Source organism: Megascapheus bottae, chromosome 1 (genome assembly GCF_031878675.1).
Source record: "Megascapheus bottae isolate mThoBot1 chromosome 1, mThoBot2.hap1, whole genome shotgun sequence".
In the NCBI taxonomy this organism is placed as follows: domain Eukaryota; kingdom Metazoa; phylum Chordata; class Mammalia; order Rodentia; family Geomyidae; genus Megascapheus; species Megascapheus bottae.
In genome coordinates this window covers 59,960,576-59,987,168 of record NC_143509.1, presented here as the reverse complement: position 1 = coordinate 59,987,168, position 26,593 = coordinate 59,960,576, and the positions used below count along the sequence as shown (strand labels likewise).

The 26,593-nt window shown below is 42.5% G+C and overlaps 1 protein-coding gene across 1 annotated transcript in view; it reads right to left on the bottom strand.

Annotated features, from left to right (window-relative positions):
* Positions 1–25,462, bottom strand: part of Igsf11 (immunoglobulin superfamily member 11) — a 108,237-nt gene extending 82,775 nt beyond the window's left edge. The window contains exon 1 of the mRNA XM_090345979.1: positions 25,139–25,462. Coding sequence (XP_090202105.1) covers positions 25,139–25,190 — 52 coding nt within the window. The 5' untranslated portion in view covers positions 25,191–25,462. The remainder of the gene's footprint in view (positions 1–25,138) is intronic.
* Between the last annotated feature and the right edge of the window lie 1,131 nt (positions 25,463–26,593).

The following is a 26,593-nucleotide window of genomic DNA, read 5'->3' as shown; positions in this document are numbered from 1 at the left end:
GACTGTTCTTACCAAGAGAAGGACTTAACTTTGGAAATCAACAGCAATCATTCATCTAGGGAACCTTCAAGTGCTTGAGTACGATGTGTTGATTCATTTATCAATGGACAAACAATGGAAATCAGGAATATTTTGAAGTGAATTCAAGTGAAAAATTACAGCATACAGGAAATTGTAGGATGCACTAGAACAGTGCTCTCAAGACCAGTGACAGCAGTACATGCTGCTCTTGGGAAAATGAGGAGCTTAAGTACACCACAAGAAACTAGAAAAAGAGCAAAATCAAACTGGTAAATGCAAGGAAATGACAAACATCAGGGGGAAAAAAATCAACAAAACATGAAACAAAAATAATAGGGAAAATAAACAAAGCCAAAATCTGGCTCAGTAAAAGTACTGACAAAGCTGATAAGCCCATGACTAGACTAATCAAAAAAGTTGTAAAGAGAAAACAAGATGACAACATCAAGAAAGTTTTTTAAAAATTCACCATAGATATTTATACACAATGGAATTCTATGCTGCTGTCAGAAAGAATGACATCGCCCCATTTGTAAGAAAATGGAGAGACTTAGAAAAAATCATATTAAGGGCCGGGAGTTTGGCCTAGTGGTTAAGGTGCTTGCCTAGCATGCATGAGGACCCGGGTTCGATTCCTCGGTACCACATACATAGAAAAAAGCCGGAAGTGGTGCTGAGGCTCAAGTGGTAGAGCTCTAGCCTTGAGAAAGTCCAAGGACAGTGCTCAGGCCCTGAGCTCAAGCCCAGGACTGGCAAAAAAAAGAAAAAATCATATTAAGTGAAATAAGCCAGACTCAAAAGAACATAGGCTCAATGGTTTCTCTCATTTGTCATAATCAGTAGAAACCTTGGGCTCTCCTAGCAGAGATTTACAATAGAGCAAAACCTAGATACATAAGGCCATATAGGATGTCGCTAAATGAAAGGACCTCCAGGAAATAGAAACAAAAGCCATATAATGAGTGATTGTTGTCCTTAATATACTATGTTATCTCTCATCTCTTCTGCTGTCCATTGGTTATCTCATATTGTTACAGTATTTCACCTGGTTATCTGATATATTATATATATATATATGTTTATTTGTTTATTTGAAATAGGATAGGAAGGGGGAAAAACAAGATGAGGGGTGGAGGTGGGGGGAGGGAAATGGAGGCCAAGACATGATAAAGGGTATCAATGTTTGTAAAGTAATGCACCTTGTATCTGATGAATATAATATAACCCTTCTATTAATTACAATAAAAATATATGAAAAAATTTACCACAGAATTTACATAATTGTGATGAGTAACAAAAGAATAATATAAACATATTTATGCCAACAGAAAAAATTAGTTAAAAATGAAATCACTGCATAGTACAAAGTGATTAAAACTGACACATGAAAAATGGAAATTTTGAATAATTCTATATTTACTACATACATGGAATTTGTTATCAAAAACCTTCCAATGAAGGAGACTGAAGAGGGAATCATTTATGTAACACTGATTTCACACTAATTCTTTCTGAAAAGAGAAGTCAAAATGTTCCACAACTCACTACCTGGCAAGAACTACTATGATGCCAACACTTGACTGAATAAACATTTATGTGATTTCATTTACATAAAATCTATCAAATGCACACAAATCTATAGTGGCAGAAAACATGCCAGTGGCTTTCTGTAGTCACAGAAAATATGTCCGTGGCTTTCTCGACCTGTGGCAGAGGGAAAGGTGGATACAAAAGGACATTAATTATCTTTAATGGTAAACAAAATTGTTCTCTATCTTTATTGTAATGTAAATTATTGAGTATATATCATCATCATATTCTTTGAAGGGATTACCAGTACCTACTTTCGGTCCTTCTTATGAGGCATGAATAGTGAAGTTAGGACCAGACCCACCTGGGATCTCACCCTCATGTCCTCACTCACTGCCAACCAAAGAGCAGCTTGCTTCACAGCCCGCAGCTCCCATCTCTATTTCTAAAACCAGAATGATGTCTGCCTTTTCTTGTAGTTGAAGGGAGGACATTCTACCCAAGAGCCTCTATGAGCACTTGGTTCTATGAGCACTTCATGTGCAAGAATAGCACAGAAATGGATTTCCACCAAAACTGTTTTGTATTTAGGAACTTCCAGGAGAGAGACGAAGAGAAGGAGACACTTGGTGCACTTACTGGACTGGTGATAAGGGCTGCCAGAGGAGATCCTGAAGTGAAACACCCAGGAACACCAGGCACCTTGCATTTGGCTAATGACATAAAACCAAGGCACATAAATTAGCTTGCTAAAAAATAAATAAATAAATTAGCTTGCTCACACCTCTCACTGACCCAGTAAGTCCTTTTTTTTTTTTTTGCCTGGGTGCCGTCCCTGAGCTCTTCAGCTCAAGGCTACCGTCCTTTGAGTCAAGCCCACTTCCCGTTTTCTAGAGGTTAACTAGAGATAACAGTCTTAGGTCCTCTTGTGCCCAGGCTAGCTTTGAAGCAAGATCACAGATCTCAGTGTCCTGAGTAGCTAGGATTATAGGTGTGAGCCACCGCACCTGGCTAAGGTAAGTCAAGTCCTTTCATAGTCGTATTTTTTTCTTTTTTTTTTCTTTTTTTTTTTCATAGTCGTATTTTAAGGAAAAGAAAATTGAGGTGGGTTTGTACACACCAACTGTGGCAAGACTAGGAGTATGAGAGCGCAATTAACACATTCTAGTTAAAGAAATACAAGGAAGGCAAAGGCAACTCATTGTCTAAACTCTCCCCACAAAATCATGGTATCTCTCAAAAGTTGCAATTATTTCAACAAAATTTAACAGTTATTGAAAGTTGGGCAATTTAGATGAATGGAAAGATACCATACTTGTGAGAATGGCTGCTAACTTAGCTTTACACACTTCTGCCAGGGGGTTACACACTTCTGCTGGGGGGGCAGGAGAGTAAAAGAAACCCATTCTCAGGAATGTAAGAAAAGCAACGCACAGGGAAATTAGGATGTCTGAAAAACGTTTTGGAAGACAAGATTGCCAGAGGATTCTTGGAGACTTCTGGGAAATCTAGAACTTCAGCTATCAATCACTGGTTCCTCAAGACAAGGATGAGAAGAAGTGCAAAGGCCTATTATTTTCAGCATTATTCATAATACTTCCCAAGCCTTGATAAGTTCTTAGCTGTGGCTGTATAGGTTTTAGTCAATGTATCTCTAATTTATATCTCTTTCACTCAAATAAGAAAAAAGATGGCTTTAAATTAGTTTGTGCTCCATTGAAATTAAATTGATTTTTCTTGTTTTTTAATTGTTGAGATAATGTATATAGGGGTTACAGTTACAGTCATCAGGTAGTAGTTAGTATATTACTTCTTACACATTGATACCCCTTCTCATGTTTTTGTCCCCATCTCCCTCCCCCCACTCCCTCAGAAACATCTTGTTTTCCCCTGTTCCCTTTCCTTTTTCAAATAAACAAATAAACATATATACAATATACCAGGTAACAAAGTCAGATACAGTAACAATACAAGATTAACCAAAGGGCAACAAAAAAGAAATAACAAAAGAAAAGAGAAATGCCCCAAGATTACTGTGTGTTCCCTCCTCTTAACTACAAGATACAGAAAGGAATAAGTGGTTAATAAAACACTGAGGTCCTAAACAATCTTCTCCATCAATCTTTGCTAATTTAAAAACTGAAGACAAGATGAATATGATCAAGGTACTTGTGTACATATATACGAAAAGAGAATAATAAAACGTAGTAAAATTATTTTTAGGGGCCAAGAGTTTGGCCTAGTGGTAGAGTGCTTGCCTAGCAGGCACAAAGACCCAGGTTTGATTCCTTGGTACTACATAATAAAAAAAGGCAGAAGTGGTGCTGTTGCTAAGGACAGTGCCAAGGCCCTGAGTTCAAGCCCCAGTACTAGCCAAAAAAAATTATTTTTAAAAGGAAGTGAGGAAGAATAAGAAAGAGAAACAAATGGGGGGAAACTGATCAAAGACATGCATGTAAAAAATCACAATGAAGCCCTTTTGTATAATTAATATACTGATTTAAAAAAAAAGATTTAAAAAGCAGGAACAGTGGCTGACATCTATAATTCTAATTACTTAAAAGGCAGAGATCAGTAGAATTGTAGTTTAAAAAGACTAGCAAGAAGTTCACAAGACTTGATTTAAACTAACAGGAGTGATGCAGCTCTGTCCATCCAGCTACATGGGAAAAGGAGGATCATAGTCTGGGACAGGCCAGATATCAAGACAAGACCCTATTCAAAGTATAATTAAGGAATAAAACAAGCACATAGAATGATCAAGTAGTAGACTACCTGACTAGAAAGCACAAGCACCTGATTTCAGACCCCACTGTTGTTAAACCCAAAAGAAGAAATACAAAACAGAATACAGCAGATGTTGATTCTTCTGGCAATGTTTAAACATCCCCTATGCTAGATTCTGGGGAGATGATACTGTTTAAAATAAGTTACAAGGGCCAGGAGTTTGGCCTAGTGGTAGAGTGCTTGCCTAGCATGCACACAGACTCGGGCTCAATTCCTCGGTACCACACACATAGAAAAAAGCTGGAAGTGGTGCTGAGGCTCAAGTGGTAGAGCTCTAGCCTTGAGAAAGTCCGACACTGCTCAGGCCCTGAGCTCAAGCCCAGGACTGGCAAAAAAATTATAGATATATTTATTTTTTTGCATTTTTTATTGTAATTAGTAGAAGGGTTACATGATATTTGCCAGATAGAAGGTGCATTAATTCACATACATTGATACCCTTTCACATGTCTTGGTACCCATTTCCCTCCCCCCCCACACCCCCCACCCGTCTTGGTTTTCCCCCCTTCCCTATCAAATTTCAAATAACCAAATACAAATAAATTCAATATATCAGATAACAAAGTGAGATACTATAACAATATGAGATAACCAAGGGACAGCAAAGGAGATGAGAGACAACATAGTACATTAAGGACAACAATCATTCGTTATATGGCTTTTGTTTCAATATCCTGGAGGTCCTTTCAATTAGCTTCATACTATATGGCCTTATGTATCAAGATTTTGCTCTATTGCAGATCTCTGCTAGTAGAGCCCAAGGTTTCTACTGATTATGACAAGTGAGGGAAACCATTGAGCCTAAGTTCCTTTGAGTCTGGCTTACTTCACTTAATAGGATTTTTTCTAAGTCTTTCCATTTCCTAACAAATGGGGTGATGTCATTCTTTCTGACAGCAGCATAGAATTCCATTGTGTACAAATACCACAACTTGTTGATCCACTCATCAACTGAGGGACATCTAGGTTGGTTCCATATCTTTGCTATAGTGAATAGTGGTGCAATGAACATTGTTGTGCTAGTGGATTTAGTATGCCCTTGTTTCTGGATGGTTGGGTAAATGCCAAGTAGTGGAACTGCTGGGTCATAGGGGAGTTCTATGTTTAGTCTTTTGAGGAACTGCCACACTGCTTTCCATAGTGGTTGAACGAGTTTGCACTCCTACCAACAGTGTAGTAGTGATCCCTCCTGGCCACATCCCCTCCAGCATATATAGATATATTTAATTTCACGAAAACAAAGTAAAGTATCTTGTGACTTGTAATTCAAAGGTAACTTAGAGACCACTAAATCCAACCCACCCACCCAAAATGGAGATGTGTCCTGCCTAAATTCAACCTGTTAGTTGATAGCAAAGGTGAGACAGGACAGGCTTCTCCTCAGTGGCTCTCTCCTCTCCTACTCCATCCGTTATGAACAGTAAGACAAGTGAAACACTATTTTGATTTAAGACACTGTATATGCTTCCACAGCTTAAAGTAATATTTGATCAGGAGGGGAACAGAAGCCTGGCACTACATTTTTCAGAAAGGTAAGCAGTGATGTGAACAAACCTGAAGGAAGGAAACAGCTGAGTGCCAGCAGCAGAGGCTGAGCTCCATCTAAGTCAGCAGATGACATCGATTTGCACTCGTTAGCACTGCCTGGCATGTGCTACACCACCCCCTTGGGTAATTTACATTTTTTTAAAGCATGTATTTCTAAATTTAGGAAGTTAGGATAATCAGGGTGGAAAAGCCCATCTGTTTGACGTTCACTCCAGCTGCTGCAGATTCTGAAGCAAAATCTGAGTGTTTTCTTCGCTGTTTCATCTCAGCCAGTCTAGAATATGAGGCCAAGAGAAAAGAATCAAAGTAACTTAGGGAAGGGTCCCTGGCATGTGTTCTAACCACTAGATGCAGCACATCACTGTGCCTAAGAAACCCCACCACAGCTGCACACACAGCTGTACCATGTCACTCACTGCATGTGGATATTTTGTCTTACATAAAATTCTGACCGAGGTTAGGAGGTAAAGACAGAAAGGCCTTAGTGAAATGTGATATTTGTCCCTACAGAGGTTAAACCTAATTAAACAAGGCAGAAAAGTTAAGTCATTGAATATTGCTTACTTGTATTATTTCACCTAAGTGCTTCATGATTATAGTCTTTGAATTCTGGTCCAGACTTTACGTTTACCTATGAAGTACTGAAAAGGCCACTTTAGTTTGTCTGGTTTTATAAACTACATGTGACATACAGGAATTACAAAAGCTGGGAGGGGAAAATGAAAAGAGTAAAGGGTGTTTTCAGTATCTACAATTCTGGGACTCTGACAATTACATAAATTTTCACAAGGACACAAACTACATGTAGAAGAAATTGTCCCCTTTCAGTATGAAATCACTAACATCAAAACCAGAGGTAATCAATACATATTTACATATCCTGTGTGTATATATATATATATCATTTTTATTCCCTTGAGACTGTATGAGCCCCATGTAAACTAAATATATATTTACTTAGTAAATACTAAAACAACTTTAAAATATTTCTAAAATAAAACAAAAATGGAACAGTTGTGCTTTTGTTGTGCCAATACTGAAACTTTACTTCAGGACCACAAGCAGTCATTCTGTTCACCCCTGCTGGTGTTCTACCACTTGAGACATGCCTTCAGTTCCTCATTTTACATTTCTGATGTCAAAAAATTAGTTGAGGGGGCCGGGAGTTTGGCTAGTGGTAGAGTGCTTGCCTAGCATGCACGAAGACCCGGGTTCGATTCCTCGGTACCACATACATAGAAAAAACCCAGAAGTGGTGCTGTGGCTCAAGTGGTAGAGCCCTAGCCTTGAGAAAATCCAGGGACAGTGCTCAGGCCCTGAACCCAAGCCCAGGACTGGCAAAAAAAAAATTAGTTGAGCAAAAATGAAAACAAATTGTCATCTGTGGCAATATGTATTGCTGCTGATAAACTTCAAATCTTATTGATATTGATAGCCCCTTCAAAAAATTATAAAAGCATAGTCAGAGAAATTAACATTTTTTTCTGAGTCCATAAGCCATCACTTCCCTGTTTAAGACATGGTGGTAAAAAAAAAAAAAGCAGTATTAAGCAATAACTGTCTCAAACAAAATGAAATGGCTCTTAACAGTACTCCAGCCACAGGACAATCACCTGTGGGAGATCTAGCCTCTTACACACAACTAGCTGCACCAATGCAACCCTATCCATTCCCCCAGGGGCCCATGTACTGGGGGGTTGAGGGAAGAGCAAAAGTCTGAAAAACGTTTACCCAGACTTAAGTGCTCATTAGGATTGTTTTCTGTAGCACTCACACCATTCTGTACAGGCCTCTGTTATAGTGGATAAACATTTTAAGGAGGAGGAACTGGAAAGGGGAATTTTAGTGCTATCTCATTTACTTTTTTTTTAATCACCTTAGATGCTAAGTTCACTTGTTTGGATTTAAGGTTTTTGTTCTTGTTGTTAGGAAGTTTTGTGGGTGATAGTTTTTGTTTGGTTAGTTTTTGTGCGTCTATGACAGTCTTGAACTCAGGACCTCCAGCTCTTCTTTTGTTCCAAGGCTGGGGCTCTACCATTTGAACCACACTTCCATATTCTCTTGTTTCCTTCCCTGATATAGATCATTAGTATCTATCAGAGCCCAGCATAAAACAGGCACTGGGTAAATATTTAGGAAATAGGTATTAAAAAAACAGAGTAGCTTTGTAAGGAAAGGACCACAGAAAAGGAAGCATCACAAGATTCTTCCTTCAGCCCAGACATGCAGCAGAATAGACTACCGGCCCCACCCTCAAAAGGGAAGATTCAGAGGCAACAAGGCCTGACTGACAGAAAAAAGAAAAAAAAAAGACTCAATCATCTCATCCATCTATGGTGGGGGTTTGACTCTTCTAACAGATCAGGCTAGGGAGCTTGGAGACAGGTAAGCAGCAGTGGCACAGAAGAAGAGCTGCAAATACAGTGTAACAGGCTGGACCAGTCCGAGGCAGGAGGCACTCAGTAGTCCCACAGGACAGAGGATCCAGAGGAGGAGGGGAAGGTGTGGGTGCCCCAACAGGGAGGATGCACTGGCCCTAGGAGTTAAGGAACCAACCTAAAGCAGAGTGGGCTGAGCCAGGGATGAAAGGGTCTCAAGTAACAAGTGCTGAAAAGTAGGTCAATACAAGCAAGTAACGGCAAGAACTGATTTATAAAGTTGTGGCTCATTTTATTAGTTCTTTCTCTGTCATCTTCAGAAATCTGAAGGGACCAGACAATTTTCACCAGAAAGAAGAGAACCAGGTAGGACAGAATTATTGACTATGTGGGAAAATGTTTAGAATGCTGAGGCAAACTCTTCGATGTGAACAGATCACACATCTAATGGAGCTTCGGATGAGTTGCCATGGCTACCAAAACATAATTAATTTTGAGGAAACAAAAGAAAAGAGACACCATTAGGGGGTAGTTTTTAAAGAGCTGAAATAATAATTGTGGTATACAAATTTAACTCACATGACTTCCCGGTAAGAACTACCAATGCTCCTTTCCATGAGCCCACTCGGCTCAGTCCCCAAGCCTTCTGGCGGCCCAGTGCACAGGCTTCTGCTAAGCATCTCTCAGTCAGACCCTGCAAGGCTCCAGCAGTGCCCACTTGTTCCAGATGAATGTCCAGCCTCAGCTACACAGTAGATAAGTACATAAATCACAGTAAATTGGTAAGGACTAGTGTAAAATAATTACACGGGCAAAGGGATGAGAAAACTAAGTATGGAAAAAACTTTGCACTGAAAGTGGTGTCAAAGCTTGGACATTAAATATACATTGTCTTTCTAAGCCCAGAAAAAATATAATAGTGAGGGGATTTCAAGGTGGAAGTAATGTTTTGTTCTGTTTCTTCAAGAAGGAAAATGGATTTAATGAATTATAAGAAATGAATTATGTATCTGAGTCTCAGTAGCTCACACCTGTAATCCTTGCTACTCAGGAAGCTGAGATCTGAGGGTCATGGTTCAAAGCCAGGAGAGGCCATGTAGAAGAGTCCATGAGCTTATTATCCCCAATTAAACACAAAAAAGCTAGAAGTGGAGCTGTGGCACTAGTATAGCACTAGTTTTGAGCACAAAAGTTCAGGCCCTAAGTTCAAGCTCAAGAACTAGGACAAAAAAAAGAGAGTAAGGGAGGTGAGTAGGAAAGCAGGGAGGGAAGGGGGGGAAAGGAGGGAGGGAGGGGGGAAAGGATGAAGGGAGGGAAATGATGGAGGGAGGGAGGAAAAGAAGGAGAAAGGGAGAAGAAAGGAATTATGTGGTATCTTTAATCTTTCTCAACACCTTTCTTGCTTATAAGATAGAACTAGGCCAGTAAAAGTTTATTGCATAATGCATACTCCAAGACTAGAACCCAGTAGACATTCAAAATTGTGTCCTCCCTTCTTAAAAAAATTACTGAAGGCAAAAAGCATGTCTAGACTCTTACCTGTGATCTTCAGTGTCGTACACAACAGGTACAACTGCCAAGCAATGCTAGTGGTCTCCAGAACACATGAATATAGTCATTTTTAACATCCTTTCAATTTGACATCCATCTTTTAGCACTTCTTTTCATTTAGTTCAAATGAATAAAGTCTTAAACACATGTATGGCCAACACTGTTATTATCCAATAGGTACACCACAAAGATGGACACCGACCAGCCAGATGGAGACACGGGTGGTAGAGGACAAAAGCAAAGCTGCTCTGTCTTTACTGTAACTGGGAAGTTTAGTGTTCCACATTTCCCAGAGCCTAAGGTGGCATGCTTTTCCATATTTAAGGTTCAAAAAGTCTTGACAAAGCCAGACATGGATCCCACAAGTACTTCCTCTGTTCTTCTCTAGTGAGGCTCTAGCATGGGGCCTATCAAACTGAGCTGACTGATGGGTAAGCCAGATACCGTCCTGGCACTTCACAGATTAAGTACTCTTAATTCCAGGTGCTGAACTTCATCCTACTCCACTAAGTACACCAAAATTTCCTTGGAAATAGAGGACTGAAGTTCTCATATCTCACAGGATTACTTTAAGGACGTAGGAATAAATGCACACAAAATGTCTAGGTGATTCATGGCACATGGTGAGTACCCAACAACTTGCCATCTAGCCGGGAAGTTTGCGACACTATGAACAGAAGCCTCAAGTGTGACTTAGGGGGTATGAAAGTGGCAGCAGCAGGACTGAGGCTCGTCAGAGCTGGCACTGGATGCAGAATGACTTGGCAAGCCACCTCCTGGCACATATGCCCAGAGCCTATTCAACTCCAGTGTTCCAAGCTGTTTAACCACATTCAGCTCACTGTAGGCACTGCAAAATCAGAAAAAAGCCTGCCAAATCCCAGTATTTTTTTAAAGCACCCCAAGTGATCAAGCAAATAAAGAAAAGATCACTTATTGAGATTCAATAACCTCTCTAGTACGGTGCACGCAGTTGTTTTATACGCTTGCTGCTACATCCGTGTATCAGCTGAAAATACACTAGGACAGACAAGAGTTCAAGATGTGCTCTATCTGGCTAGATGAGGACTGGAGATCACCTGGGACTGGCCAGGCCTCCAAATCCAGTTCTATCTAGAAAAAACAACATGGAGAAATTTACATTCCCTTGTTAACAGATTCACATAGGCAAAGCTGTGCTGTTTTCCCTCAAACTGACATGCTCTTCCTACCACTAATCACTCATCCTCCCACCATTCAACCCATGCTATGGTAGCAGCAGTCAGGAAGATTACTAAATCCAGTCTAATCTGGTCATCTCGGGCTAATCCAACCATTTAAACAGCCTCTTTAAATAACCTTGGCCATGATTCTCTGAGATGGATCAGATAAATACTCGAACTTGCAGGTTCCTTGACTCTCCCTGGCGTTTTACTTCAAGATCTTGATTTATGAGAGAGAGAAGGGGGGGGGAGAGGCAGGGGGAGGGAGAGGGGGGAGAGAAAGAGAAAAAGAGAGAAGGGGGATCATCAAAGCATCCTAAATCAGAAGAGAAGAGGCTCAGCTCTTATACCCCTGCAAAGTTCTCTGTTTTTGTCCCAACCCCTGCTGGAAAATGTACTGACAGAAGTTTCTAGTTGCAGGGAATGCATTTAATCTGCTTCTTAGGAAACTTCTGAGAGAAATGCACTAACAAATTGATGCACAGAGGATGCTGAGGACGAGCACAAAGGCAGAGCAGCTTGAGGGGTGAAGGGGCATGGGGAGTTGAAAGAATGAGCTGAAAGGATAGACAGGGCCAACCTTGAGGAGGACCCACATAACCAGGGCAACCCTACACAAGCTGCAGAGGCTGCAGGCCACTGGACAGTTTCTGAAAATTTAAACTTCCGCCAGGAAGCTGACATTCCATAGAAATGCAGTGTTCAAATTTCAGGAGTTTGTGCTGAGCACTAATGTACCACCAGGCAATGCTGCTGCCTCCCAACAAATGGGAAATCATTTTTGTCACTGGATAAGACAGTCAGAGAGAAACAATCTTGGTAAGCTGGCAGAAAATTATCAAGTTCAGTCTACCTTTTAGTCCAGATTCTAAGAAGTACAAAAGAACATCTTAGCCCTTCTCAGAAAAGAAGCCACTAAAACATGACTCCCTTTTGTCTTAATATCATACAGATGCAGACACATCAATGATCATGTTCATCAGCATTTTGCTGCTATAACAAATACCTAAGAGAGTAACTTAGAAGGAGGAAAGATTCATTTTGGCTTCAGACCCTGTGGACTTGCTCCCTTACTGTGTGCATACACAGAGGCAGAACATCAAGACAACAGGTGTGTGTGGCAGAGGGCAGCTGTTCACCTCAAGGCAGCCAGAAAGCAATGAGGGTGGAAGGCTATCTGCATGCACACACCCACACAGTGAGGTGCCATAGAAATGGCTAAGGGAGCAGATCGGGTACCTAACATTGACAATACAACTTCATGGAAGGTGAGCTATACCATCTAGATAGTATTTCTTCACCCCTTACTTAATCCTCTCTAGACACCTCCCAGAGATGTGCTTTCCCCAACTCCTAGGCATCTGGCAATATAATACATCAAAATAATACCATACTTTTATAACTATGGTATTCTCTCCTGTATCTGTCAACTAGCAGTGAGTCTGCTGGCAGGAGCACAGCAGTGGCAAACGGGAGGCTCAGAAAGACCTAAAGCACACAAAAACTTTCTCTCTGTGAAATCACAGAACTGAATTACCTATTACCTAATACAAGATCTACCACTGCAAAGAAGTGAAGCTCTAAAATCCACCCATTGACTTCATAAATTAAGGACCAAGGACCATTTATCCTGGGGGGCTCAGAGTTTGGGAATAGGTGCCAAAGAAAGTCACAACCTATAAATGCTTAGGGAGCTACAAGAGGAAAATACACTTCCAGTGCAGTCAGGCACTCTGGGGAGCAGATGTGGGTTGGGCCTGGGGGAGGAGGTGGTTCCAGGACAAGATGAGAGTGTGAGGTATTGTGGGAAGGACACCAACAAAGCTGAACAAAGTATCCACAGAGGGACAGTGGGATCTGAGCGGGAATCATGGGAAGTCATAAACTTTGGATCCCATCCTTTATGACTTTTAGAGTTTGTTGTCATTGTTGCTGACAAAGAAAGGTAACAAAATGTCAGGCAGAAAATCAAGTTGGCAAGGAGCAAGGGACAGATCAAAGTAAAGGGCCAAGTCCAACTATTTAACTGTGGACTAGAGGAAACTGAAAATGAAAAGGACATAAATTAAAAGGCTGATATGGAAAACAATAGTAAGAAGAAAGGCTTTAGCCAGACACCAGTGGCTCATGACTATAATCCCAACTATTCAGGAGGCTGAGAGCTGAGGATCATGGTTCAAGGTTAGCCTGGACAGGAAAGTCCAGGAGACTCTTATCTCTCCAACTGATCACCAAAAAGAGCTGGAAGTGTAGCTGTTATTCAAGTAGCAGAGTGTCAGCCTTGGGCACAAAAGCTCGGCTATAGCACCCAGACGCTGCGCTGCGTTCAAGCTCTAGGAACAGCAGAATAAGAAAAGGAGGAGGAGGAGGAGGAGGAGAAGGAGGGGAAGTGGGAGGGGGAGGAGGAGGTTGTTTTAAAGAGTCAATGGTTTTCGATTCTAAAACAATTACCTATTTGCCTACAAATCCAAGCACACACACAGTGTGATACAGTCACAACCAACCTGGTCCTCCTCTAAATAATCTCAGGAATTGGGCCACATGCAAAATCCACCCAGAGATGTAAATTCGCAGCAGCACATATAGGAAGGGTGACATGTACAACTATAGGAGTGCATGTGCACTTAGGTCACACCCATGAGGAGGGACAGGCAAAGATTTCACAGCATTTAATCTGAACCTGTGAGTACCGCCCTCGCTCACTTGCCACAGATGAGAAACACAAGGCACATGATGGGCCTCTGTGCCCAGCAGAGGCGGATGGTGTGTCTGAAGTCTGTGCAGAGGACTCGGGAGGAAGTGCTGAAGACAGCAAATTATTTTTGTGTGCATGGACCTCATCATCATCAGTTTATAGAATGTTTGTGAGGCACTGAAGGAGTAAGCAGATTTGATTTATTTTAATGCAGGCAGATGGCTTGGTCATGGAAATTGTGAAGAGATTTCCTGAGCGGCTTCATCAGATCAAGGACATTATGGAATTACAGGGCTCTAAGAGGCCTCGCTGGTCCAACTCCCTGCAGTTCACAGCATCACACTTTCTCACTAATGAGACCGGAGTGTCGACCCTCTGGATTCAAAATAACCAATGGGGAGCATGGCAGAGTCACAACTAATCTGTCCAAAGTAGTGCAAATATTAAGCTGCAATTAACCAAATAAGTTGGCCAGTGGGTGACCACAACATGCCCTGAGGACAATGGGGTCACAAATTAAGAATTGACTGACAAGTGTTTTGGGCTCCCTTATCAAACATTTGGTGGATATATGTTCGTGGGATTTTTTCGGGGTTTCTATCCTTGTGCCAGTGCCAAGCTGTTTTAATTACCATGGCTTTGTAATAAAGTTTGAAGTTTGGCATTGCTATTCCTCCAGCACTGTTCTTCCTGTTAAGGACTCTTTTTGCTAATCTGGGTCTCTTATTGTTCCTCATGAATTTTAAGGCTGCTTTCTCTATTTCTTTGAAGACAGTTGGGATTTTGATGAGTCTTGCATTGAATTTGTAAACTGCTCTGGGCAGGACTGCCATTTTTATGATGTTAATTCTTACTGTCCATTTCCTTAAATCTGGTTCAATTTCTTTTTTTTTTACATTTTTCAAGTTTTCACATAGAGATCCTTCATATCTTTGGTGAAGTTAATGCCAAGGATTTTTTTTCAGATGGGGAGGGGTTCCTAAAACAAATGGACTTGCTTTCCTGGTTTCAGTCTCCTTCTTTTCATTGTTGACATACATAAAAGCTACTGAGTTTTGTGGGTTGATTTTATTTTATATCAACTCAAATAGCTTGGGTGAGGAATCTAGGGTTCTTTAAGTACAGGATCATGTCATCTGCAAATAGGGATAGCTTTACTTCTTCTTTTCCTGTTTGGATCCCCTTGATGTTTCTCTCTTGCCTTATTGCTCTTGCTAGGAATTCCGGTACTATGTATGTTGAAATGGAGTGGAAAGAGTGGAAATCCTTGTCTGGTTCCTGGTTTTAGAGGGAATGCTTTTAACATTCTGCCATTAAGTGCAATGCTGGCTGTAGGTTTGTTACCTACAGCCTTTTTTGTTGTTGTGGGGCCTGAACTCTGAGCCTGGGCACTGTCCCTGAACTCCTAAGCTCAAGGATAGCACTCTACCACTTGAGCCACAGCACCACTTCCAGTTTTCTGGTGGTTAACTGAAGATAAAAGTCTGGTGGATTTTTTGTGCCCAGACTGAACTATGATCCACAGATCTCAGCATCCTGAGTAGCTAGAATTACAGGCATGAGACACCGGTACCTGGCCAGTCTTTATTATCTTGTTCAAAGTTTTATGGATTTCTAGCTCCTCCAGAGCTTTTATCATAAAAGGGTATTGAACCTTGTTGAATGTTTTTTCTGTATCGACTTAGATGACCACATAGTTCTTTCCTTGCTTCTACTGGTATCTTGAATTACATTGACTTGTGTATATTGAACTGGCTTTGCACCCCTGGAATGAATCCCATTTGATCACAGCGTATTACTTTTTGGTTAGTTGTTGAATTCAACTGGCCAGAATATTGGGAAGTTCTACATCAACGTTTAGCAAAGAGATGGATCTATAGTTCTTTGATGGGTCCCTATCTGATTTGCCATGAGTGTTATGCTGGCTTCATAGAATGAACTTGGTAGTGATCTTTCCATTTCATTTTCATTAAAGAATCTGAGGCATCTAGGAGTCAGTTCTCCTTTGAAGGCCTTACAGAGTTCAGCTATAACTCCACCTGGTCCTGGCTATTTTTGGATGGGGGCCCTTTATTGCAATTTCAATTTCATTAATAGTTATGGATCTGTTTAGTTGGGTTAAATTTTCTTGACTCAGTTTAGGTATATCAGTGTGTCCTCTAGAAATGCTTCCAGTTATCAAAGATTCTCTAATTCATTGGCATAAGGGTTTGCAAAGTATTCCCTAGTATTCTGAATCATGCTTACTTCTGTTGTGATGTCCCCATTTTCATCACTAATTTTAATTTTTTTGTTTAATTTTTTGCCCATCCTGGGTCTTGAACTCAGGGCCTGGGCACTGTCCTTGGGCTTTTTTTCTCAAGGCTGTGCCATACCACTTGAGCCACAGCATCACTTCTGGCTTTTTCTATGTATGTGGTACAAGGAATCGAACCAGGGTCTCTGTGTATGCTAGGCAAGCACTCTGCCAGTAGGCCAAACTCCCAGCCCCTCATCTCTAATTTTATTACTTTTGGTTCTCTTTATTTTTTTGGTCAAATTTGGTAAAGGTCTGTCCATTTTTTTTATTTTTTAAAAGAACTAACTCTTTTGTTAATTCTCTGGGTTTTTAATTCTCTAATTTGTGTACTTCTGATTTACTTTTTATTATTTGTTTCTGTCTACTAGTTTGCAGTTTTGTTTGCTTTTCAAGGTGCTTGAGGCACATTATGAAAGTGTTGATTTGAGTTTTCCCCAATTTCTTGATATAGGAACACAGTGGTATAAATTATTCTCTGTGTACTACCTTTACTATATACCAGAATAGCTAGTATTTCATGTGTTCATTTTTATTGAATTCCATAAATGTTTAAATTTCCCTTCTAATCTCCTCAATGACCCACTCATCATTCAGGGTCATTCATCTCCAACAGTTACGAGAGTTTTTGTGATGGCTTTTGCTCTTGAAATATAATTTATTCTGTTGTGGTCTGACAGAATATAAGGAATAATTTCAATTGTTGTGCATGCATTTTCTTTGTGACCTAACATCTGATCGATTTTCTTTTCCTTTGGGAGGATAAAGGAGGCACAGAAAAGGTGGAACAAAGCGTGAACATCCACAACATTATATGGAAAAAGAACTGTACATCTTATGGATACGGAAGGGAGGGAAAAACTAGGAGAGAGAAAGGTGTCATGGTTCAAAAAGAACTGTACTTACCACCTGACTCATGTAACTGTAACCTCTCTGTAACCCCCAACGTGGCTTATTTTCAGAAGGAAATTTAATAATGTAAGAGTCTGCTTAACAAGACTAACATAGTATGTAGTATATTTCTGACTTCAAATTTCTTTTAGTTCTTCTAACATGACCCACACTGTCCATCTCAAACCCTGCCTGGCTTTGTACATAATGTTCTCTTTCAGGAAATGCAGAAAGATCATCTGGAAAAAAACAATGATGGCACAAAACCTACCAGTGCCATAAAACCAAACAAGGATGTGCCCTAACTGCTCTCAAAGACTCCTCTTTAAGAACTCCTCCTTCCCACAGTGCAATTCGCAGCTTTTGCTCTATTCACCCTAACCAAGTAATAGAAACAGCTCAGATGCCCCTCAATGGATGACTAGATCTAGAAAATGTGATATATATACAAGCAAACACATACAGGGTATTGGAGGAGAGAATTGGAGGTATTGGTATTGGAGGAGAGAATTCAAACTACTATGTAATTTCAAAGCCAGCCATGCATAATAGTTCACCACTCTTCATCTTTAACCATCAAAAAAGCTGAGCTGGGGGTATGGCTCAAATGACAGAACACCAACTGTGAGCAAATAAGCTGAGTGAGCATATGGTCCTGAGTGTTAATATGTTTTGTTTGAGAATTTTCCACCTTCAAAAGTCAAGCCCAATGGGGCCGGGAGATTGGCCTACTGGAAGAGTGCTTACCTAGCATGCACAAAGCCCTGGTATCAATTCCTCAATACCACATACATAGAAAAAGCTGGAAGTAGTGCTGTGGTTCAAGTGGTATGGCACTAGCCTTGAGAAGAAAAGGCCCAAGGACAGTGCTCAGGCCCTAAGTTCAAGCCCCGGGACTGACAAAAAAAAAAAGTCAAGCCCAAGATCTAAAATATACTGGAACATAACAACCTATACAGGTCTCTAGGCATTCATACACAGTGAGAGCAAAGGAGGATATTTTTTAGGAAAAGAAAAGAAAGGCGAAATGCCTATGTACATCTGATCATACAAATAATATGGAAATGAGCTCCAGGAAATGGAAACGAGGTTTTTTTCTGTTTGTTTTTTTATATGTCTTTGGAAGTGTACGGGAGGCACAGAAATGGAGGGGCGAGGAGTGAACAAATGCAACAGTGGTGCTCACTGGACACTACGTTGAAAATGAACTATGTGATTTGTGGGTGGGGAGAGAAGAGGAAAACTAGGAGAGAGGGAGGAAAGAGGTGACATTGTCCATAAAAAATGTACTCTTTACCTGACTTGTGTAACTGTAACACCTCTGTATATCATCTTTATAATAATTTAAAAATTCCTAAAAAGTTAAGCCCAGTCAAAGAATTTTAATATGCACTTTTAAACTGTTTCACTTTTAATTTCTATTATAGCAAAAACAGACATAGAGCACATAAACTATGGTCCAAAATACTCTTTAAGGACAGAAATCTGAGAATCTTTGCTATACACAGCTTCCGTGTCTTCCACATGCTCTGAACACTATCCTGGCCAACAAAAGCTAGCATGGCCATCTGTATTTACACATGGGCAATTCACATAAATGGACTAGACTTCAAACTTTCTTAAATACCCAAAGCCAAAAATGTGTGACTACGTTAACACCACAAGAAATGATGCTTAGCTCCTGTGGGCTCTGCTTCTGCCATGTGCTATGTGTTTTGGCAAACAGGTCGTAACCTAGGGGAGCTAACAGAAGTTGTGTAACTGACAGGGACGAACTTGGCCCAAAGAACCAAAGAACAAGCACCCTGATCCATGTTTGATGTTTACTGTTATTTAAGCAGCTCCAGCACATGGCTGAGGAATTTGTTATGAGTAGTAATTGACTTCTGATATTTTGGGGGAGTATAAACAACACTGCAGATTGAGATGATGGTCCAGTAGTGTGTGAATCACGCTAGCATAAACTATGAATGGCCATATGCAGGCTTTGGGGGAAGGGAATGGGTGGAAAAATCAGGAAGAAGATATGATAATCCCCACATGGGGCTGACTCAGCTAATACTCATCTTCCTTTGGAGGGGGGGGGTGGTGTCATGGGGCTTGACTCTGGGTCTGGGCTCTGTCCCTGAGCTCTTCAGCTTAATTCTAACACTCTACCACTTGAGCCACAATGCCACTTCTGGTTTTCTGGTGGATAACTGGAGGTAAGAGTCTCATGGACTTTTCATGCCCTGGCTAGCTTTGAACTGTGATCCTCTGATCTCAGCCTCCTGAGTAGCTAGGATTACAGACGTGAGCCACCTCGCCTGGCTGGTGCTCATCTTTCTAAAAGACCATCCTCCACAATGCTGTGTGGAGGGAGAAAGAATGTTATGCTATCGGGCAGAAAAGGCCCTTAAACACTTCTCATGCACTTACTGGCTGCTCACAGCAGTCTGCTTATATGGTAATTGTGTATGGCCTATGAATGCTTCCAAATACCTAAATAGCCATTTGGAGAGAAAGGTTCCTTCACCCTTTTAAACAATGTTCTCTGTTCTTGGAAGAATGGCTCTGAGACCAAGAACATCCCAGACATAAAACTGGGAAACATTAAGGTTTACAACAAACTGCTCAAAGTATGAGACAGTTCTTCACTATGTAGAGCAAAACATTCAGAATTCCTCAGGGAAAATATTTTTTTCAAAGTGTTCAAAAACAGGTAGGCCAAGAATCAATTTTCAAAAGTCTGTCTTATAATTTTAAACAAATTCCAAATGAGATACAGAATTAACAACAGCAACAACTGTGAGACTGGATCTCTACTGCCTCTTTCAGAAAAAAAAATTCAAAGTTTAGTGTAGTTGTATCTGACACAGTCACACCAACCCCTAAGGAAAATTATAGTTTTCTTTTAAAAAGAAAAGCAGTGTACTTTTCTGGCATGTGCATCAATATACTGACCACATCACTAAGACATTTGTTTACAAATAAGAGATGTATACGTATGAGAAAGGCAGGGGTGGAGGAAAGAAGAGAGAGGAGGGGGGAGGGAAGGGTACGGAGGGGGAGGAATGATAACATGAGAAGAAATCCACCTCATCGCTATGACCATACTCCCCATCTTCCCCAGCTTCCGGGAGCTGTCTGGACTGCCTGCTTGACTCTTTCTTAATCTCAACTTGAAGTAGACAGGGCAGTTGGGAATGACTATCTCTCTTAGCTTGGACGAATCTGTTACAACCAGCAAAAGAAGATGCCATTCTCCAAACAGGACCAGAAAAAGGTCAAGATCAATGAGAATGCAGAGTATACAGAGTCTTTGAGAACAGTGGGTATTGGCTGGGCAAAGGTGGAGAAGGGTTCTCTGAAGGCCACTGCTGTGGCCATCCACAGACTTTAATCACATTTACATTTCTTCTCTGTGTCTTAAATTACTGTGCTAATGAGTGAGTCCCTTAAGGCTGGCCTAGAAGTGGCCCCATGATTTCACAAGTGTCACACTGTGTTATTACCCATTGGCGACATTCAGTGAAAAGGGCAGCACTGACAGTCCACAGGGCCGCCATACATTAACCAGCCATCTTACCCAAACTCTCCACCTGTAATGAGTCATGCGCACAGCTAACCCTAATGCTCTGAAAATGCTCCCAAAGGATCCATGTAGCACAAGGTATTCCTGAACTCAGAGCTTGTAGGATGTCAACTGATTTACAACACCCTTCCTAGTCTGTCTTGAACTATGTCAGCTTATCTTTCTCTGAAGATGCAAAAAGTTAAATGCTATATGTAGAAAAACCAGTATGTAAACATCTTCAAAACACTTCACGGAATAGTCTTTGCTATGTTTTAGCATAATCCTGTTCTGTAAATATGAAATTTTTAGTGACATTTGTTAAATATAATTCTTCCTATGTGAATGGGGCTGAGCAGTGCCACTTAGAACTGATGTAGAATCTAATAAGGACCTGGATCAACTAAGTCCTTGCAAATTAGGAAACATGCTTTCTCTCCCCAACGTCACATGTCTATAATGTAAAACAGATCACGAATGCAAACCACCACTGGAGCCTCCATAGACGGAGGAAGTCAAATACAACAACCTGGATCAAGGACCTGAAACTTTCATAGGAGATTTAGTAACACTGGCACAATACGATCAAACTCATCTCAAGTCAGGTGGCTTTTGAACGTGACCCAGGACTGACAGTGGCTCACAAACCAGTAACTAATAGAGAGAATTCCCCCATGGTCCAGATGGTAAAGTGAAGGACAAGGGAGAGAGGAAGTGCCAGCCGGACTCCTCAAATGAAGCAGAAAGTGAGGTGAAGTGCTATCTCAAGTGAGAAACCAGGAATTCAGCAATCCTAGTTCCAAAGGCCAAAACATACTTCTAAGCACAAATATGCTGTTGCTCTCAGTCCGGGTGACAGCACCTATAGGACCCTTATTCTTTTTTTTCTCTTTTTTTTATTGTAATTAGTAAAAGGGTTACATGATATTTGCCAGATAGAAGGTGCATTAATTCACATACATTGATACCCTTTCACATGTCTTGGTACCCATTTCCCTCCCCCACCACACCTCCCCACCCGTCTTGGTTTTCCCCCCTTCCCTATCAAATTTCAAATATCCAAATACAAATAAATTCAATACATCAGATAACAAAGTGAGATACTATAACAATATGAGATAACCAAGGGACAGCAAAGGAGATGAGAGACAACATAGTACATTAAGGACAACAATCATTCATTATATGGCTTTTGGACCCTTATTCTATATAAACTTACCACGGGAGGTGGTAAGTTTATTCAGCTCGTCAAGTATAACAATGTGGGTTCCATTTGTTGCATTACCCATTGCCACAGAAGAGCCCTGCACTTCCCACACCACCTTGCTTGACACCAGATCACATGGTGTGAGTATGAAGAATCAAACGAGAATCTCATTATGAATGTTTTCTGTGATCAGAGTGTGAGAACCCGTTGGAAAATGTGCCACTTACTGTTCTCAGCGGGAGGGGGAAGAGGAGCCAAAACAAGTTATCTCTTCCATTGCATTGTTATTCTGGGTCTGACAACAGTTCTAAGCTTAATATTTTTTAAAGCATTGGGTGGTTTAATATTTAAATTGCTTCCTGAATAGATGTTGAATAAATTTAACTTCACTAAAATTCCTATACAGTCGTTGTCACCTTTCTTGTGAGTCAAACCTGATTTTTTGATAGTTAACTGTCCCAAAATGGTCACCTAATTTAATTCAGAGAGGAGAAATTGAAGTTGACAATACATTTTGTATTCTTTCATAATGACAAGATTTAGGAGATTCCAGGAGCTGAAAGCACGACTCATCTGCCTAGCAAGCATGAAGCCCTCAGTTTTCTTCTCAGTAGGACTAAAAGAAAAAATATATATTCGGTTTAGAGGTAGGGCTCAAGTTGTAGAGTGCTGTTCGTGTGCAAGCAAGCTCAGTAGGGAGAAGGGTAGGTGAGACCCTGAGTTCAACTCCCAGTACCAGCACACACAAAAAATTTTCCGTAAAATTAGAAGGAACATTTTTGTCAGTTGTGGATCTTGAACTCCAGGCCTGGGCACTGTCCCTGAGCTCTTCAGATCAAGGCCAATGTTCTACCACTTGAGTCACAGCGCCACTTCCCTTTTTAGGTATTTCTTACTCACTGTAGAACCACACCAATTCCCTTTAAAGTTATTCCAGAGTTTTAACAGAAGTAACCAAAATTTCTTGCCCTCCTTCTTTCTCAGGCCTCTGGTTTGCCCTTGGTGCTTTATTCCTGTCTCCATGTGCCCCTGTGCAGTGGAACCACAGCAGAATTCTGAGGCCTACAGAGCAGTTCAATCAAACCAGTTTTAACATTACCTGGCTAGAGAACTCAAGGCAGTCAGAGCCCAAGATCCTCCTGGAGGATCACAAACAGGCACCCTGGCTGTGCATCCTTTTTCCCTCCCATCATGTGGAAACCAAACACCACAGTTGTTGCCAAAGCATTCTAAATAAAACTTGAATCCAGCATTCAAAACTGTGTACAAGCTTGCCCTGAGCTTCCTGTCCTGCCTTTTCTCCATGTACACCTCTGCTCCAGCAATGGCCCCTAGCCAGAATAGTAACAGGTTCCAAAAAGAAATTCTAGCTGGACACTAGTGGCTCACATCTTTACTCCTAGCTACTCAGGATGCTGAGGACTGAGGAACATGGTATGATGCCAGCCTGGGAAGAAGGAGTCCATAAAACTCAACTCCTATTAACTACCATATGGCCAGAAGTGGGGTTGTGGCTCAAGTGGTAGAGTGCCATCTTTGAGGGGGGAAAAAAACTAAGAAACAGTACCAAGATGGTGAATTCAAGCCCCAATGCAGAGGAGGGGGGGGAGGGAGAGGAGGAGGGGAAGGGGGAAGAGGAGAGGAAGGGGAAGGGGAAGGGGAAGGAGGAGGAGCCACTGCTGCTGCTACCCTGCACTTTTCCCTTTACATCCTTCCTTCCTTCCTTCAGGCTGCTGTTTCCTGGGATACTGAAGCCCAATCATCCTCATCTAGCCAACTCAAAGTCTAGATCCAAAGTCACCTTTTCCATGAAATCTTAACTATTACAATATCTTGAGGGGGTGAGGGAGAGAGGGAGGGAAGGAAGGAGAGAGGGGGAGAGAGGTTGAGGGAGGGTAAGGAGGAGGGAGGGGGAGAGAGGGACAGAGGGGAGAGAGGGAGAGAGGGAGGGAAGGAAGGGAGAAGAGAGGGGGAGAGGGGGGGAGGGAGATCTTGCACCACAAATATCTATGCATGCTTATAGACTGTTTTTTTTTTCTTTTCATGCATCTTTGCAACCCACGGAAATCTTCCCTACCTGGTCCCCAATTCACAGGATGATCACTTGAAAATATCTGCTGGATAAATGAGCACATTTTGGAGACTGAAAAGGACCTCTACAGAACAAGTTATCACTAAGTCTATAATGTCTTTGGAAGTTTGTTGTTTGTTTGTTTTTTAAAGCATCCTAGCATTGCTTTAAGAATAGTTCTGCGTAAAGCAGAAAGGAATCTGATGACCTTGTAAGGCTGGCTCTGTGAATTCACTCCACTCTGTACAAGAATGCAAAGATGAACTATACACGAAAGGGGAGCAGTGTGTGCTGTAATATATAAAGACAGATTTAACAGCATACCTATACATGAAAGGGGAGCAGCGTGTGTTATACATAAAGACAGATTTAACATACCTTTTTTTAAAAGCAAAATTTGAGCTGTTCTTATGCAATACTTTTCATTAACATGTACTGTCTTATTTCACACCAGAAAGAAGGAGCTGGAAAAGAAAGAAAAACTAGCCTGTTCTGAGGAGTCCCACGACAGAAGCAGTCAAGACCAGGAGTCTGCAAGATGCACAGGATGGATGTGACTTAATTATCATCCGCACACCATAGCAGGTCAGCAGGAACTTAAGATAAAGGACACCAACACCTAATTGTCCTTCCCTGGCTCCCGCGGAAGAGCTATGCGAAAAGTTCCGACATTTCTTTTCTCTCCACCCGCTACAGGAAAATCGATGCAATTCAAGCCAGCTGAATCCAGGTTGGTTCAGGATCTCCTAAAAGCCTCTTTCCCGGTTCAAAGGAGGACCCACTGGTGACTCCAAGAACTCGCACATGAAAATAACTGGAACCCTTCTGGATCCAGCTCAGTAAACCTCAACCATCGGTTTACAAGGGAACAGGAAACAAAAAACAAGAACAAAACAACCCACTGGATCCCATCGGACACGGTGTCCACGCGAAACCAAAGCCCCCCACCCACCCGCCCCCCGCCCCGGGCCCGCAGGGAAGGCCGGGGGCGGCCCTTGGCCCTGTTGAGGACGATTCAGTGGGGACTGGGAGGCGACCCCTACCCGTCAACCCCCACACACACACACACACTGATCCATCCTGCGTGTTGCACAACCCACGTCCTGGGTGGAGGGGGTAGGGGAAGGGGCTGAACCTGCCAGGGTTGAACCGCCCCCACTCGTGGAGGAGGAGGAGGAGAACTTTGCCCGGAGAGCCTCTCCAAACCCCCCTTCAGGGTAGGAGTCACCGCTCCGCAGGAGGCCAGGCCCCCTGACAAAGTTTTCCCTGCCCGAGGGTCCGCTCCCCTGCGCGGCGGTGGGCGCGCGGCCGGGCGGGGAGCCCCGTCCTCCCCCTCCTCCTCCCCTCCACCGCCCGTCCCGTCCCGGCGGGCTCCGCCGGCGCCGGCGCCGCGCGCCCCGCTACTCACCGTGCAGCGAGAGGAGCAGCAGGGCGCCCACTGGGCAGCCCCGAGAAGTCATGCCGGGGCCTCAGACAGCGCGTCCGCCGCCCGCCGCGCTCCGGGTCTCCGCCGCGGGAGGTGCTGAGGGGAGCGCGGGGCGGTGAGGAGATGGGGGCGGGGGGGGGGGGGACCTCGGGACACTGGGAAGCGCTACGGGCTGCGCCGCCGCCCCGCTGCCATCCCGCGGGCGTCCCGGGCTCGCCGGCCGCGCCTCGGCTACCCGGCACCTCCGCGGAGACACTCCCCCCTCCTCAACTCCCTGTCCGCTCCGCTCCGGCCCCGCGACGGGGGCTCCGCACCGCCCCGCACCGCCCCGTTCGGCGCCGCACCGCCCACTCGCGCGCCCCGTCTCCAGGGCAACCGCGGCGGCTCCCGAGCGCCTCCTGGCGGCCACCTGCGGACGGCAGCGCCGGCTGCAGCCACCTGGGCGGCCTCTGCCCGGCTCCACCGAGATGGGGAGTCTGTGTCTGTGTGTGTCCAGGTCCACTTCCAGCTCTTTCCGAGCAGCTTACGGGGGATAAGAGTCTCAGCGACTGTCCTGCCTAGGCCGGCTTTGAATCACAGTCCTCAGAGCTCAGCCGCAGGGGTGGCGAGGATTACAGGTGTCAGCCACGGGTGTCCAGCTGGAATTGTTTTTGAGCCTATTGCTATTCTATTTCCAAGTTTTTATTTAAAAAATAAAAAACAAAGGAAACATGTCAATAGCTTTTAACGAGATGTATTTGGATGATGCATCAGGGATGCGTCGACTTTGCTCACTACTTCCCAATCATATTAATAGCTGAAGTTTAAATTTACAGTTATGTCATCACCAGATATATTTTATTCTCTCTATCCTGTTCCTAGGGAATGTAAATAGAAAGAGAAAAACAAGGAAGCCGTACAGTAAACTGAATAAGTACTACTCAGGACATTCAGTTTACTTCACGATAATTCCATGTTTATATGTTCAGATAAGTTGCTTTTCAGTGAAATACATAACCTAGTAATCCAGGCTTACAAGCCCAGGAAAAGCAAGGTATTCAATTATACATATTACGTCAATTCAGTAAATATTGACTAAAATATTTACGTGTGTTAAGGCGCCCACGGGTTGATGAGCAAACAAAAAGTGTGAGATGGATTATCTGTCCAAGTCCTAGTTGCGCCCAGGATACATCTGTGCCCTCCTGAATCAGAAGGGAAAGAGCATTCTCCACAGTAGCCTCTGCCTTGCCCTATTAGAGCTGGCGGATACCTTAGGAGGACAGGGAACCCACAGTTTGGTGGGGTTTTTAATAGAAACAGAAGTGTGACTTCTAAAGGGAAGAGGAAGAATGGTCAGATTTCAGGACATAGTTTGGCTGCCCAGAGGCACTGGGGTTGATAGTGGACCCAAGGAAGCAGATTCGTAAGTATTGAAAGCTTCAAGGGTTGGATGTG